At 43.7% G+C, this 16492-nt stretch overlaps 1 protein-coding gene across 1 annotated transcript; it reads right to left on the reverse strand.

Moving 5' to 3' along the window:
* Positions 1-4382: 4382 nt before the first annotated feature.
* On the reverse strand, positions 4383-16274 carry LOC139026071 (uncharacterized). Its single transcript, XM_070441366.1, has 7 exons — positions 16190-16274; positions 15111-15172; positions 14830-14955; positions 14120-14208; positions 11232-11410; positions 10747-10943; positions 4383-4501 (listed from the first exon to the last, which is right to left on the reverse strand). The coding sequence occupies exons 2-6, from the start codon at positions 15151-15153 to the stop codon at positions 10916-10918; spliced, it is 465 nt and encodes a 154-aa protein (XP_070297467.1). The 5' UTR covers positions 15154-15172; positions 16190-16274; the 3' UTR covers positions 4383-4501; positions 10747-10915.
* Between the last annotated feature and the right edge of the window lie 218 nt (positions 16275-16492).

The raw sequence follows: 16492 nt of genomic DNA on the forward strand, positions 1-16492 counted from the left end.
GTGGAAGAAGCAATCTGGATCAATACAACTAGAGAGTAGCAGGGGGGGGGAAGGAAAGCACTTGCTGGATTCAATACAACTGGAGAGTAGCAGGGGGGGTGAAGGAAGCAATCTGATCAATACAACTGGAGAGTAGCAGGGGGTGGAAGAAGCACTCGTGATCAATACAACTGGAGAGTAGCAGGGGTGGAAGGAAAGCACTCGGATTAATACAACTGGGAGAGTAGCAGGGGGGGGGGGTGGAAGGAAGCCTCTGGATCAATACAACTGGAGAGTAGCAGGGGGTGGAAGGAAAGGCACTCTGATTAAATACAACTGGAAGTAGCAGGGGGGGGGGGTGGAAGAAAGCACTCTGATCAATACAACTGTGAGAGTAGCAAGGGGTGGAAGGAAGCAACTCTGATCAATATAACTGCGAGGAGTACAGGGGGGGTGAAGAAGCAATCTGGATCAAATACAACTGGAGAGTAGCAGGGTAGGTTGGAAGAAGCAAATCGTGATCAATACAACTAGAGAGTAGCAGGGGGGGTGGAAGGAAGCACTCTGGATCAATACATAACTTAGAGAAGTAGCAGTGGTGAGTGAAAGGAAGGCAATCTGGAATCAATACAACTGTAGAGTGAGCAAGTGGGTGAAGGAAGCAATCTGGATTCAAAACAACTGGGGAAGTAGCAGGGGGGGGCCGTGGAAGGAAGCACTCTGGATCAATACAACTGTAGAGTAGCAGGGGGGTGGAAGGAAGCACTCTGGATCAATACAACTGGAGAGTAGCAGGTGGAAGGAAGCACTCTGGATCAATACAACTGCGAAGTGCAGGGGGGTGAAGAAAGCAACTCTGGATCAATAACAACTAGAGAGTAGCAGAGTGGGGTGGAAGGAACACTCTGGATCAATACAACTGGAGATAGCAGGGGGGTGGAAGGAAGCAATCTGGATCAATACAACTGGAGAGTAGCAGGGGTGGAAGGAAGCACTCTGATCAATACAACTGGAGAGTAGCAGCGGGGGGGGAGAAGGAAGCACTCTGGATCAATTACACTTGTTTGAGAGTAGCAGGCGGTGGAAGGCAAAGCAATCTGATCAATACAACTGAGAGTAGCAGGGGGGGTGAAGAAGCACTCTGGGATCAATGTACAACTGGAGAGTAGGCAGGGGGGTGGAAGGAAGCAATCTGGATCAATACAACTGCGAGAGTAGCAGGGGGGTGGAAGGAACACTTCTGGATCAAATACAACGAAGAGCTAGCCAGGGGGGGGTGGAAGGGAAAGCAATCATGGATCAATACAACTGAGATTAGCAGGGGGGGTGGAAGGAAGCAATCTGGATCAAACAACTGGAGTAAGGTAGCAGGGCGGGGGTGGAAGGAAGCAATCTGATCAATAATAACTGGAAGAGTAGCAGGGGGGGAGTGAAGGAAGCACTCTGGATCAAGACAACTGGAGAGATAGCGGGTGGTGGAAGGAAGCACTCTGGATAAATACAACTGAGAGTAGCAGGTGGAAGGAAGCACTCTGGATCAATACAACTGAGAGTAGCAAGGGCGGGGTGGGAAGGAAGCACTCTGGATCAATACCAACTAGGAGAGTAGCAGTGGGGGTGGAAGGAAAGCACTCTGGATCAATACAACTGGAAGAGGTAGCAGGGGGGTGGAAGGAAAGCACGCTGGATCAATACAACTAGAGAGTAGCAGGGGGTGAAGGAAGCCAATCTGGATCAATACAACTCAGAGCAATAGCAGGGGGCGGGGGTGAAGGCAACAACTCTCGGATCAATCACAACTGAGAGTAGCAGGGGGGGTGGAAGAAGCACTCTGTATCAATACAACGGAGAGTACTCAGGGAGAGAGGGAAAAAATGGGTTGGGAAAGGGAAGCACTGCTGGATCAACAACTATGACATTCAGGAAGAGACAGTAGCAGGCGTGACTTTACCCTTGTACAAGCCGAATAAGATTCAATGCTGGAAAAGCCCTTCACATACACACCTGTTTCGTCGATGCGTAGCTCTAGCACAGGATAGTCTGGACGGTTGGAGAGGAAAGCACTCTGTGGGATCAAAGACACAACTGGGAGAAGAGTAGCAGGGGGTGGAAGGAAGCACTCTGGATCAATACAAACTGGAGAGTAGGCAGGGGTGGAAGCGAAGCACTCTGCGATCCAATACAAAACTGTTCAACACACGAGCGAAGTAGCAGGGGTGAGGAAGCACACATGTGGCGATACAATTACAAACTGGAGAGTAGCAGGGGTGGAAGGCAAGCACTCTGGATCAAACAACTGGAGAGTAGCAGGGGGTGGTGGTGAAGGAAGCACTCTGCTCAAATACAACTAGAGAGAGCAGGGGGAGGTGCAAGGAAGCATCTGGATCAATTAAACTGGAGAGTAGCAGGGGCGGGGGGTGGAAGGAACTAGGCACTCAGAGATCTCAATACAACCGATCGAGATAGCAGGGGGGTTGTAAGGAAGCACTCCTGGATTCAATACAACTGGAGAGTAGCAGGTGTGGTGGAAGGAAGCAATCGTGGATCAATACAAACTGCGAAGAGTAGCAGGGGACAGGTGGATGCACTAGCACTCTTGGATCTAAATACCAACTGAGGAGTGAGTAGCAGGACGGGGGTGGAAGAAAGCACTCTGATCAATACAACTGGAGAGTACGGGGGGGGGTGGAAGGAAAGCCTAATCTGATCAATACCAAACTGAGAGAGTAGCAGGGGGGTGGAATGGAAAGCACTCTGGATCAATTACAACTGATAGAGAAGTAGCAGGGTGCGGGTGGAAGGAAGCAACTCTGGATCAAATAACTGGAAGAGGAGTAAGCAGGGGGGGTGGAAGAAGCACTCGGGATCCAATACAGACTGGAGAGTAGCAGGATTGGGCTAACAGGTGGAAGAAGCACTCTGGATCAATTACAACTACGAGAGTATGCTAAAAGGGAGGTGAAGAAGCACTCTGGAATCAATACAAACTAGAGAGTAGCAGGGGGGTGGAAGGAAGCAATCTGGATCAATACATAACTGTCGAGGAAAGTAGCAGGGTGTAGTAAGGAAGCAATCTGGATCAATACAACTGGAAGAGAGTAGCAGCGGCGGTGGAAGAAGCACTCTGGATCAATACAAACGGAGAGTACAGGGGGTGGAAGAAGGAAGTCAATTCTGGATACCCATCCGTACTAATTGTGATGTTTTTGTATTGTTAAATATTTATTTTAATACATTTGCAAAAAACAGCTATGAGTTATGAAAACAGTTTGAACAGCATTATGATAGGTGTATTGCTGTTGTAGATTAATGGGTTGGATTAATGTCATCCTGTCCTAATTACCAAGGATTTACCACGCTTCTTCGCGGCTCTTCTAGACTTCTGGAAGGTCTCCTGTCTAGCTACCAAGGGATTTACCACGGCTCTTCTAGACTTCTGGAAGGTCTCCTGTCTAGTTTCCAAGGGATTTATCCCGGCTCTTCTAGACTTCTGGAAGGTCTCCTGTCTAGCTACCAAGGGATTTATCCCGGCTCTTCTAGACTTCTGGAATGTCTCCTGTCTAGCTACCAAGGGATTTACCCCGGTTCTTCAAGACAAACACACTGAAATTGAAAAAAATGAAAATGTCTAGGCCAGCTAAATAAACGGTTAGGATTAAGGTTAGGTCAGCTAATCAAAGGGTTAGGGTTAGGCCTGCTAAAGAAAGGGTTAGGGTTAGGCCTGCTAAAGAAAGGGTTAATGTTAGGACTGCTAAAGAAAGGGTTAATGTTAGGACTGCTAAAGAAAGGGTTAATGTTAGGCCTGCAAAAGAAAGGGTTATGTTTAAGGTTAGGCCAGCTAAAAAAAGGGGAGCCAGAGTAAGAGGGTGAAGCAGAGCATTATGGGATATACTATGCTCTGTTTCTCAAGGGGCTTGTGCTGTGTTTCTGTGAAGATATCCTGTCTGGCTCTCATGTCTGTGGAGAGGCCTTAGAGTTTCACCTACGACCCCAACCTGCAAAATGTGGGGTGAGGGTTGAGACGGAGGGGAAGGGTGGGGCAGAGAAGGTGGGGTCGAGAGGCAGGGAGGAAGGGGGTGTTGAATGGTGGAATTTACTGGGCAGACTTACACRGTTAGAAAATAAATTGCTATCTATAACCTCATTTTTCAAGTGTTCTMCTGCGCTAGCCAGCACCTCGCCTAAATAGGTGTGTGTTTATTTTGCCTTATTTTAGTTGTCCTGCAGTGCAGTCTGGTCGTGTGCTATGGTTAGATGTCAGGGGTTAGGACTAACTTGTCTTGGCAGTCCTGCAGTGCTGCCTGTCGATGAGCTAGCTGTCTCTTGAGGTGAACCAGCGAGGTTTAAGGTTGGGTTAACACAGTAACAAACAGGTAAAAGAGGTAAATGTACCTTGTCTTGGCTGTTCTGAAGTGCTTTCTGTAGATGGGCTACCTGTCGATTGAGGTGCACCAGAGAGATTTCTTCTTTAAACACCTGACAGTTCAGCTTCATCTTATCCAGAAGACGAACCTCTGATCGCCTGTAAGGTAAAGATTACATAAACTCAGCAAAAACAGAAACGTCCTCTCATTGTCAACTGCGTTTATTTTCAGCAAACTTAACATGTGTAAATATTTGTATGAACATAACAAGATTCAACAACTGAGACATAAACTGAACAAGTTCCACAGACATGTGACTAACATAAATTGATTAATGTGTTCCTTAACAAAGGGGAGGGGGTCAAAATCAAAAGTAACAGTCAGTATCTGGTGTGGCCACCAGCTGCATTAAATACTGCAGTGCATCTCCTTCTCATGGAATGCACCAGATTTTCCAGTTCTTGCTGTGAGATGTTACCCCACTCTTCCAAGACAGAAGTTGTTACCCCACTCCACCAAGACACCTGCAAGTTCCCGGACATTTCTGGAGGGGGAATGTCCCTAGCCCTCACCCTCCGATCCAACAGGTCCCAGATGTGCTCAATAGGATTGAGATCCGGGCTCTTCGCTGACCATGGCAGAACACTGACATTCCTGTCTCGAAGGAAATCACACACAGAACGAGCAGTATGGCTGGTGGCATTGTCATGCTGGAGTGTCATGTCAGGATGAGCCTGCAGGAAGGGTACCCCATGAGGGAGGAGGATGTCTTCCCTGTAACGCACAGTGTTGAGATTGCCTGCAATGACAACAAGCTCAGTCCGATGATGCTGTGACACCGCCCCAGACCATGACTCCAACTCCAAATCGATCCCGCTCCAGAGTACAGGCCTCGGTGTATTTCTCATTCCTTCGAAGATAAATGCGAATCCGACCATCACCCCTGGTGAGACAAAACCGCAACTCATCAGTGAAGAGCACTTTTTGCCAGTCCTGTCTGGTCCAACAACGGTGGGTTTGTGCCCATAGGCGACGTTGTTGCCGGTGATGTCTGGTGAGGACCTGCCTTACAACAGGCCTACAAGCCCTCAGTCCAGCCTCTCTCAGCCTATTGCAGACAGTCTGAGCACTGATGGAGGGATTGTGCGTTCCTGGTGTAACTCGGGTAGTTGTTGTTGCCATCCTGTATCTGTCCCGCAGGTGTGATGTACCATCCTGTTGCAGGTGTTGTTACACGTGGTCTCCACGCGGAGGATGATCAGCTTCCGTCCTGTCTCCCTGTAGCCTGTTCTTAGGTGTCTCACAGTACGGACATTGCAATTTATTGCCCTCCTGGCCAAATCTGAGCAGTCCTCATGCCTCCTTGCAGCATGCCTAAGGCACGTTCACGCAAGATGAGTACGGGGACCCTGGCATCTTCTTTTGGTGATTCAGAGTCAGTAGAAAGGCCACTTAGATGTCCAACGTTTTCATAACTGTAACCTTAATTGCCTACCGTCTGTAACTGTTAGTGTTTAACGACCGTCCACAGATGCATGTTCATGAATTGTTATGGTTCATTGAACAAGCATGGGAAACAGTGGTTAAACCCTTTACCAATGAAGATATGTGAAGTTATTAGATTTTTACGAATCTTTTGAAAACGAATCCGAAAAGGGACGTTTCTATTTGTTTTGCTCAGTTTATTATATTCCTGGAGCTGCAGGGTAGCCTCATGGTTAGGTTAGGGGCGCAGTAGCCTATGGTTAGAGTATAGGACGCAGCTAGCCATGTTTAAGTTAGGGGCGGGCAGTAAGGCCTGGTGCTTTAGAGATTGGGCCAGTAACCGAAATGTTGCTAGATCGAATCCCTGAGCTACATGTAAAAAGCTGTCGTTTTGCCCCTGAACAAGGCTGTTCCTAGGCTTGTCATCGTAAATAAGAACTGGACTTCTAATAAATACAAAATTATATTACACAAATAATGATGACATTACAGTGCATGCTTATAACAGAGTCCATAATAATTCTGATCACACTGGATGCACAGTAATGTTTACCAAGGTATTACAGGAGAAAAATTAATCTGTTTGTTACCAGGTGAGTAATGTTTACCAGGTAGTTGACAGGAGAAATAATCTGTTTTACCAGGTAGTTAAAGGGATTTTTTTTAATAAGCACTGTTACAGGTATTACAAGGGAGAAATAAAATCAAGTAATGTTTGCCAGCATGTACAGGAGAAAAAGTATGTTTACCAGAGTTATACAGGGAAAAGTAAAGCAAATTAAGTTTACCAGGGTTAGTACAGGGAGAAATTAAAGCGAACGTAATATTTACCAGGCTACAGTGGCTTGTGAAGAAAATATCACTTCCTTGGCATTTTTTCCTATTTTGTTGCCTTACAACCTGGAAATTAAAAATGAATTTGGGGGGTTGTATCATGATGATTACACCAACGTTGCCTACCACTTTGAAGATGCAAAATATTTTTTTTTGTAAACAGAGAAACAAATAAAAGACAAAAAAACTGAAAACTTGAGCGTGCATAACAATATCACCCCCCCCAAGTCAATCTTGTAGAGCTAACTTTTTGACAGCAATTACAGCTGCAAGTCTCTTGGGGTATTGTCTCTATAAGCTTAGCCACATCTAGCCACTTGGATTTTTCCCATTCTTCAAGGCAAAACTACTGCAGCTTCCTTCAAGGTGGATGGGTTCCGCTGATGACAGCAATCGATAAGTCATAACACAGATTTTCAATTGAATTGAGGTCTGGGCTTGACTAGGCCATTCCAAGGACGTTTAAATGTGTCTCCTTAAACCACTCGAGTGTTGCTTTAGCAGTATGCTTAGGGTCATTGTCCTGCTGAAGATGAACCTGTCCGTCCCAGTCTCAAATCGTCTGGAAGACTGAAACAGGTTCCCCCAAGAATTTCCCTGCATTTAGCCCGCCATCCATCATTCCTTCAATTCTGACCAGTTCCCAGTCCCTGCCGATTGAAAAACATCCCCACAGCATGATGCTGCCACCACCATGCCTCACTGGGGAAGTGTTCTCGGCGGGTGATGGAGAGGTGTTGGTTTGCCCCAGACATAGTGTTTTCCTTGATGGCCAAAAAAGCTAAATTTTAGTCTCATCTGACCAGAGTACCTTCTTCCATATGTTTGCGGAGTCTCCCACAGGCCTTTTGACGAACACCAAATGTGGTGCTTATTTTTTTCTTAATAAGCAATGGCTTTTTTCTTGGCTACTCTTCTGTAAAGCACAGCTCTGTGGAGTGGTACAGCTTTAAAGTGGTCCTAAGGACAGTACTCCAATCTCTGGCTGTGGTGCTTTGTAGCTCCTTCAGGTTATGCTTTGGTCTCTTTGTTGCCTCTCAGATTAATGCCCTCCTCCTGGTCCGTGAGTTTTGGTGGGCGGCCCTCCCTTGGCAGGTTTGTTGTGGTGCCCTATTCTTTCCATTTTTTAATAATGGAATTAATGGTCCTCAGTGGATGTTCAAAGTTTCATGATTATTTTTTAAAACCCAACCCTGATCCGTACTTCTCCACAACTTTGTCGCTCACCTGTTTGGAGAGCTCTTTGGTCTTCATGGTGCCGCTTGCTTGGTGGTGCACCCTTGCTTAGTGGGGTGCAGACTCTGTGGCCTTTCAGAACAGGTGCATATATACTGAGATCATGTGACAGATCATGTGACACTTAAATAAAGTCCACCTGTGTGCAATCTAACTAATTATTGTGACGTCTGAAGGTATTTTGGTTTGCACCCAGATCTTATTTAGGGCTCATATGAGATTGGGTACAGGCCAGGCCAGGCAGCAGGCTGTAGCCAGCCTGCCAGGATGGTGGAGTCTGCCACTAGCATAGTCAGTGTAGTCAGCTCAGCTATCCCCATTGAGACCATGTCTGTGCCTCAACCTAGGTTGGGCAAAACTAAACATGGTGGTGTTCGCCTTAGCAATCTCACTGGAATAAAGACCTCCTCCATTCCTTTCATTATTGAAATAGATTGTGATACCTCACATCTCAAAATAGGGCTACTTAATGTTAGATCCCTCACTTCMAAGGCAGTTATAGTCAATGAACTAATCACTGATCATAATCTTGATGTGATTGTCCTGACTGAAACGTGGCTTAAGCCTGATGAATTTACTGTATTAAATGAGGCTTCACCTCCTGGTTACACTAGTGACCATATCCCACCCGCATCCCGCAAAGGCGGAGGTGTTACTAAAATTTATGATAGCAAATTTAAATTTACAATAACAAACAATGTTTTCGTCTTTTGAGCTCCTAGTCATGAAATCTTTGCAGCCTACTCAATCCCTTTTTATAGCTACTGTTTACAGGCGTCCTGGGCCATATACAGCGTTCCTCACTGAGTTCCCTGAATTCCTATCGGACCTTGTAGTCATGGCAGATAATATTCAATTTTTTGGTGAGTTTAACATTCACATGGAAAGTCCACAGACCCAATCCAAAAGGCTTTCGGAGCCATCATCGACTCAGTGGGTTTTGTCCAACATGTCTCCGGACCTACTCACTGCCACAGTCATACTCTGGACCTAGTTTTGTCCCTTGGAATAATTGTTGTAGATCTTAATGTTTTTCCTCATAATCCTGGACTATCGGACCACCATTTTATTACGTTTGCAATCGCAACAAATAATCTGCTCAGTCACCAACCAAGGATCATGAAAAGTCGTTCTATAAATTCTCTGACAACCCAAAGATTCCTAGATGCCCTTCCAGACTCCCTCCGCCTACCCAAGGACGTCAGAGTACAAAAATCAGTTAACCACCTAACTGAGGAACTCAATTTAACCTTGTGCAATACCCTAGATACAGTGGCACCCCTAAAAACAAAAAACATTTATCATAAGAAACTACCTCCCTGGTACACAGATAATTCCCGAGCTCTGAAGCTAGCTTCCAGAAAATTGGAACGGAAATGGTGCCACACCAAACTGGAAGTCTTCCGACTAGCTTGGAAAGACAGTACCGTGCAGTATCGAAAAGCTCTCACTGCTGCTCGATCATCCTATTTTTCCAACTTAATTGAGGAAAATAAGAACAATCCAAAATACAGAAGCACTTTCTGTTGAATTTTTTTATTTATTATTTGAAACAAGTAATTTTTTAAATTTCACTTCACCAATTTAGACTATTTTGTGTATGTCCGTTACATGAAATCCAAATAAAATCAATTTAAATAACAGGGAAAACGCCAAGAAGGGTGAATACTTTTGCAAGGCATTGTAATTAGTGAGAATTAAAATAAAGGAATGTTTACCAGGTAGTTACAAGGAGACAATCACATAACACAGACACAGGAGGAAATAAGCTTTATGTGAATAACTGCATAACAGNAAATAAGCTTTATGTGAATAACTGCATAACAGCGTATTATTTTACTTGTAAATTCAGGGCTAGTCCCTAAACGGCAGTAGATCTCAGCTACTGCCAGTTTAACCCTTATTAACTGTTGCACCAATAGGTCCGCACTCTTTGAGAAGGTCACTAGCTGTTGCATTAACTTGGCTACAATGGGCTACTAATTCACACGTATTGTGCAGGTGCACAAATTATTTAAAAAGCAGCAAGTACGTACGCATGAGTGAGTGAGGAAGTTGATTTGAAATTTGAGGAAGTGTTCAGATGGGTTGTTTCAACTGCTTTTTTTTCACACCAGAGTAGCTTTTTGTGAATGTCACCATGAATATTGATTTATTTTAACCTTTATTTAACTAAGCAAGTCAGTTGTGAACTAATTCTTCTTTACAATGATGGCCTACCCCGGGCCAAACCCTAACCTGGACGACGCTGCGCCAATTGTGCCCCGCCATATGGGACTCCCAAGAACATCAAGGTTGTGATAAAGCCTGGAATCGAACCAGGGTCTATAGTGACGCCTCTAGCATTGAGGTGCAGTGCCTTAGACCGCTGTGCCACTTGGGAGCCCAAATATGACTTATACACTTCCCTTTCAATGAGTATGGACTCACTCTGAACATTGTGTAAGAATTTTTATTGGTTGGGAACATATGACACGCTGTAGAAATTTTTTATGAAAAAGGTTTAGGCTACCGGAGACCAAAGTTTTAAAAACTAAATCAAAAGTCACAAATGCTTGTCTCAAAYATCACTATTAGACCTACTAATATTTTGTCCGTAGTAGGGCGACAGAGCTTAGTTAGAGAGGGAAGCCTGAAACCTGAAGGTCGCCAGTTCAAATCCCATCAATACTTTGTCAGCCATGTACTACGTCTGAGAGACCAATATGACATATAATATAATATAAATAATATAATATATATATTATAATATACCTAATTGTTGCTGTGATCCAATGCATCTCACATAAAAGTTACATTTTCTTTGGCGCATTGCATAATGGGAAAAATAGTTTTGTTATGAACATACTTGTTCGTGTGAGCAGCTGATTCTCTCATCGACTCTCGGAGGCTCTGTAGACTGTGTCTCTTGTCCCTGAGCAGTCCCACAGCCAGCCCAAGGCGCTGCTTCAGCTCTGGGGATCTCATCCCTGACGCATCCACCTCCCCATCCATTCTCTTCAGCTCTGAACAGAATGCTACCAGGCCGTGGTGTATCTCCTGAACCTAGGGTGAACATTAGGAATAAACAATGAATTAAAGGCCCCTAGATGCTATGCTATTATATGCTAGCAGTAGGCTACAGGCGTGGATGGATCTCTGAAACCTAGGGTGAACATTAGGAATAACAATTCATTAAGGCCCTAGATGCTATGCTATTATATGCTAGCAGTAGGCTACCAAGGCCGTGGTGGACTCCAGACCATGAACCTGAGGTCAACAAAGAAGACGAAGAAGAAGAAGAAAATGATTGTAGTTCACATGGATGATTAATAAAACGTTACTTTATTTCACCTGCTGGATGACGTTCTGTAGAGAGTCCACCTGTTCATTTGAGCTTCACGTATCTTTTCCTCTTTACCTTGGCTGGCTGACCTCCTGTCCTGGCGGGTTTGATTGACTGGGCCGTTGCCAAGGGACCCGTTGAAAGTAGGAGCTGGGGATTGGGCGCTTGACAACACTTTAGGTTTCTCCTGGGAGATTTTAAAACAAAAAGACAATTAGTTCACAACCAAAGTCTTTTACACAGCCACAACAGACTACGCTAGTAGTGTCTAGTGGCCAAACAGGACAGCAGTAGATCAGTAGTCTCTAGTGTCAGACAGGACAGCTATTCAGTAGTCTGTGTCCAGTCAGTTCCAGAGTAGATCAGTAGTCTCTAGTGTCAGACAGGACAGTATTAGTCAGTAGTCTCTAGTGTCAGACCCAGGACAGTATAGAATTAGTCTTAGTGTCAGACAGGACAGCAGTAATCAGTAGTCTGTCAGACATGGACAGCAGTAGATCAGTAGTCTCTAGTGTGCAGAGACAGGACAGTAAGTAGATCAGTAGTCTCTAGTGTCAAGACAAGGACAGTATAGATCAGTAGTCTCTAGTGTCAGACAGGACAGCAGTAGATCAGTAGTCTCTAGTGTCAGACAGGACAGCAGTATATGTAGTCTAGTGTCGACAGGACAGAGTAGATCAGAGCCCTACGTGTAGACAGGACAGCAGTAAGATCAGTAGTCTCTAGTGGTCAGACAGGACAGCAAGTAGATCAGTAGTCTCTAGTGTCAGACAGGACAGCATAGATCAGTAGTCTCTTAGTGTCAGACAGGCCAGCAGTAGATCAGTAGTCTCTAGTGTCAGACAGGAAAGCAGTAAGATCAAGTAGTCTCTAGTGTCAGACAGGGATCAGAGTAGATCAGTAGTCTCTAGTGTCGACAGCAGCAGTAGATCAGCTAGTCTAGTGTCAGACAGGACAGAGTAGAATCAGTAGTCTCTAGTGTCAGAGACAGTAAAAGTATCAAAGATCAGTAGTTCCTAGTGTCAGCAGGAACAGCAGTAGATCAGTAGTCTCTAGTGTCAGACGAGGACAGTAGTAGATATAGTAGTCTCTAGTGTCAGACAAGGACAGCATAGAATTCAGTAGTCTTAGTGTCAGACAAGGCACAAGTAGTAGTCATAGAATACTCATGTCGTAGCAGGAATAGCAGTGACAGTAGTTAGTTAGACACACACCTCAGTGATCATTAATCTTGTGTCAGAGCCTGGACAAGCAGTGCATTGTTCAGTAGTCTTAGTGTCAGACAGGACAGCATAGTAAGATCAGCTGAGTCTCTAACGTGTCAGACAAGAACAGTAGTAGAATAGTAGCTCCTTAGTGCTCAGACAGGACAGTAGCGAGAGAAGTCTCAGCTAGTCAGGCTAGGTGCGAAGCCCTTCATGGACAGTCAGACTAGACATTACAGAATCAGTTAGCTTAGTGTCAGAGACCAGGAAACTGTATAGGAGATGCAGTAGTCTCTAGTGTCAACAAGGACAGCATGTAGTATCAGGTAGTTCTCTAGTGTCAACAGGACAGCAGTAGATCGTATCTAGTCAGACAACACGCTAGTCGTCAGTAGCTTAGTGGACAGACTAGTAGTAGCGATGCAGGTAGGTCTCTAGTGTCATGAACAGACAGAAGTGCTCGATTGAAATGTAAGCAATTCTCTTAGGAGTGTCAGAACAGAGACGCTACAGAATAGATTTAGTCTACCCGTGGCTCTGAGTGTTACTAACAGGGTAACAGTCATGATAGGTTATAGTCTAGAATTTCTAAGGTGTCAGACAGAGCAGTAGTCAGTAGTCTCTAGTGTCAGACAGACAGCGTAGATCCAGTAGCCTCTAGTGTAGACTAGGACAGCAGTATTGATCAGTAGTCGTCTATGTGTCCAGACACGGAATCGCCGTAGATCAGTAGTCCTAAGTGTCAGACAGGACAGCAGTAGATGAGCCTAGTGTCAGACAAACAGTGTAGATCAGTAGTCTCTAGTGTAGACAGGACAGCAGTAGATCATAGTCTCTAGTGTCAGACAGGACAGCAAGTAGATAGTAGTCTAGTGTCAGACAGGACAGCAGTAGATCAGTAGTTCTCTAGTGTCAGACAGAACAGTAGTAGATCAGTAGTCTCTAGTGTCAGACAGGACAGCAGTAGATCAGTAGTCTCTAGTGTCAGACAGGACAGCAAGTAGATCAGTAGTCTAGTGTCAGACAGGACAGCAGTAGATCAGTGTCTCTAGTGTCAGACAGGACAGCAGTAGATCAGTAGTCTCTAGTGTCAAACAGGACAGCAGTAGATCAGTAGTCTAGTGTCAGACAGGACAGCAGTAGATCAGTAGTCTCTAGTGTCAGACAGGACAGCAGTAGATCAGTAGTCTCTAGTGTCAGAACAGGACAGCAGTAGATCAGTAGTCTCTAGTGTCAGACAGGACAGCAGTAGATCAGTAGTCTAGTGTCAGACAGGACAGCAGTAGATCAGTAGTCTCTAGTGTCAGACAGGACAGCAGTAGATCAGTAGTCTCTAGTGTCAGACAGGACAGCAGTAGATCAGTAGTCTAGTGTCAGACAGGACAGCAGTAGATCAGTAGCTCTAGTGTCAGACAGGACAGCAGTAGATCAGTAGTTCTAGTGTCGTACAGGACAGCAGTAGATCAGTAGTCTCTAGTGTCAGACAGGTGCAGTATTAGATCAGTAGTGATCTACTAGATCAGACTACTGATCTAATACTGTCCTGTCTGACACTAGATGTACTGCTCTGTTTGACACTAGAACAAGCTGTCTGTTACATTGTGAAACACTGTTCTGTTCGGGCATTGGAACATGTTGTCTGTGACTAGTATGACTGCAAATTGTAAGTGGCAATGGCTTGCAAGTCTTACCTTTTTGCACAGATACAGCTCTAGATATTTGTTCTCTGAGCTTGCCAAGTCAACTATCTGTTGATCTGATGACAGCCCCTCTGAAGAACCTTCAAAGCACAGACATAACGTATTTATTGTCACCTGTCAATGATATGGCCAGTAAATGATATAGTATGTCACAACCTTACTAAAGCACTAGCCTGGTCCCAGATCTGTTTGTGCTGTCTTTGTCATCTCCTATATACGTTGACAATGTTTGGGCGTGGCAATGACTAGGAGTTAGCCTTACGAACAAACAGATCTGGGACCAGTCTAGTGTAACCCTCTGCCTTTACTACAAGTACAGAACAAACAGATCTGGGACCAGGCTAGTGTAACCTATACTACAAGACCTGAAGAGGTCTTTGCCTACAGTCAGTCAGTCAGTCAGCACCAGCCAGTCAGTCAGTGTCAGCCAGTCAGTGAGTCAGCCAGCCGTCAGTGTCAGCCAGTCTCCCAGCCAGTCGCTCAGTTTCACAGTCAAAGTCCAGTCAGCACCGACTCAGCAGCATCGCTAGACCAGCAGCCCAGTTCAGTCTCAGCCTTGTCAGCCAGTAAGCCAGTCAGTCTCAACCAGCCAGCCAGTCAGCCAGCCAGTTAGCCAGTCAGCCAGCCTGTCCATCTCAGCCAGTCAGCCAGTCCGTCAGTCAGTCATTCCATCATTCATACTATGAGTGGTTAACACAGACCTGGTTTGTCTGTGAGGCTGAAGAGTTCCTTGTCCTCTGTCATTCCTAGCATCCTTAGACAGGACTCCATCACCTTCCCCACCGTGGTCTCTCTGGGGATCCGCAGGTGGACTATTTGCACTGACGCTGAATCACACACCATGACATTATGATCAGGGGCAGTCCATATGGAATCACTAGCTAGTTGTATGTGTAAGTTATAGTGCCAGTAAAATTACCAGTCCTGAGATATATAGAAGTAATGTACACATTGATTCTTAACAGATTTAATATCAAGAAACCATTTATGGTGATCTCCATCAGCAGAGAGGTCCTCTGGTTCATAGGGTTAGGGCTTTTGCATCTATTACAGGGAGAAAGGAAAATACACACTTGGGTCATATTGACAGTATAGAACAGAATAGAATATAGAACAGAACAGAACAGAATAGAATATAGAACAGAACAGAACAGAATATAGAACAGAACAGAATAGAACAGAATAGAATATAGAACAGAATAGAATAGAATATAGAACAGAATAGAATATAGAACAGAATAGAATATAATAGAATAGAATATAGAACAGAATAGAATATAATAGAATAAAATAGAATATAGAACATAATAGAAAAGAATATAGAACAGAACAGAATAGAACAGAACAGAATAGAATATAGAACAGAATATAATAGAATAGAATATAGAACAGAATAGAATATAATAGAATAGAATATAGAACAGAATATAATATAATAGAATAAAATAGAATATAGAACATAATAGAAAATAATATAGAACAGAAAATAATAGAATATAGAACAGAATAGAGAAAAGAATATAGAACATAATAGAATAAAATAGAATATAGAACATAATAGAATAAAATAGAATATAGAACATAATAKAATATAATATAGAACAAAATAGAATATAGAACAGAACAGAATAGAATATAGAACAGAATATAACAGAATTTAATAGAATATAGAACAGAATAGAACACAGGACATAATATAATAGAACATAGAACAGAATAGAATAGAACACAGAACATAATATAATAGAATATAGAACATCGGACATAATAGAATAGAATATAGAACAGAATAGAACACAGGACATAACTACTATAATAGAAAACATAGAACAAGAATAGAATAGAACACAGAACATAAATAATAGAATTAAGAACATCGGACATAATAGAATAGAATATAGAACAGAATAGAACACAGAACATAATATAATAGAATATAAGAACATGAAATTAGAACATAGAACAGCTATTATAGAACAGAATATGAATATAAAGATATATAGTGGAATAGAATAGAACTGAATGGTGGGTCAGTACTAGAGAATAGCTAGGCATACATACCTGAATTTAAAGGATTTCCTTTGATTAATGTTGAGGCAGTTTACATGCTGAAAGGACTTGGATGGCTCATGGTCACCAATGCTGCTGTGAATTTCTCTACGTTTGTTAGGACCACAAGGTTTCTAAAGGAGAGCAAACAGCTAGCTACTTGGAGGATTGGGGAAGTTGCTTTGAAAATCTGGAAAAAGACTATATAAATCAATCATTATTATTTTTATTACTTTTAAATGCCCGTACATGTTCAGATGACACATTCAACAATGAAGGGAAGATGTGATTGATTGATGGGTTAGTTGACTGATT

This window comes from Salvelinus sp. IW2-2015, unplaced genomic scaffold (assembly GCF_002910315.2).
Source record: "Salvelinus sp. IW2-2015 unplaced genomic scaffold, ASM291031v2 Un_scaffold3820, whole genome shotgun sequence".
Lineage (NCBI taxonomy): Eukaryota > Metazoa > Chordata > Actinopteri > Salmoniformes > Salmonidae > Salvelinus > Salvelinus sp. IW2-2015.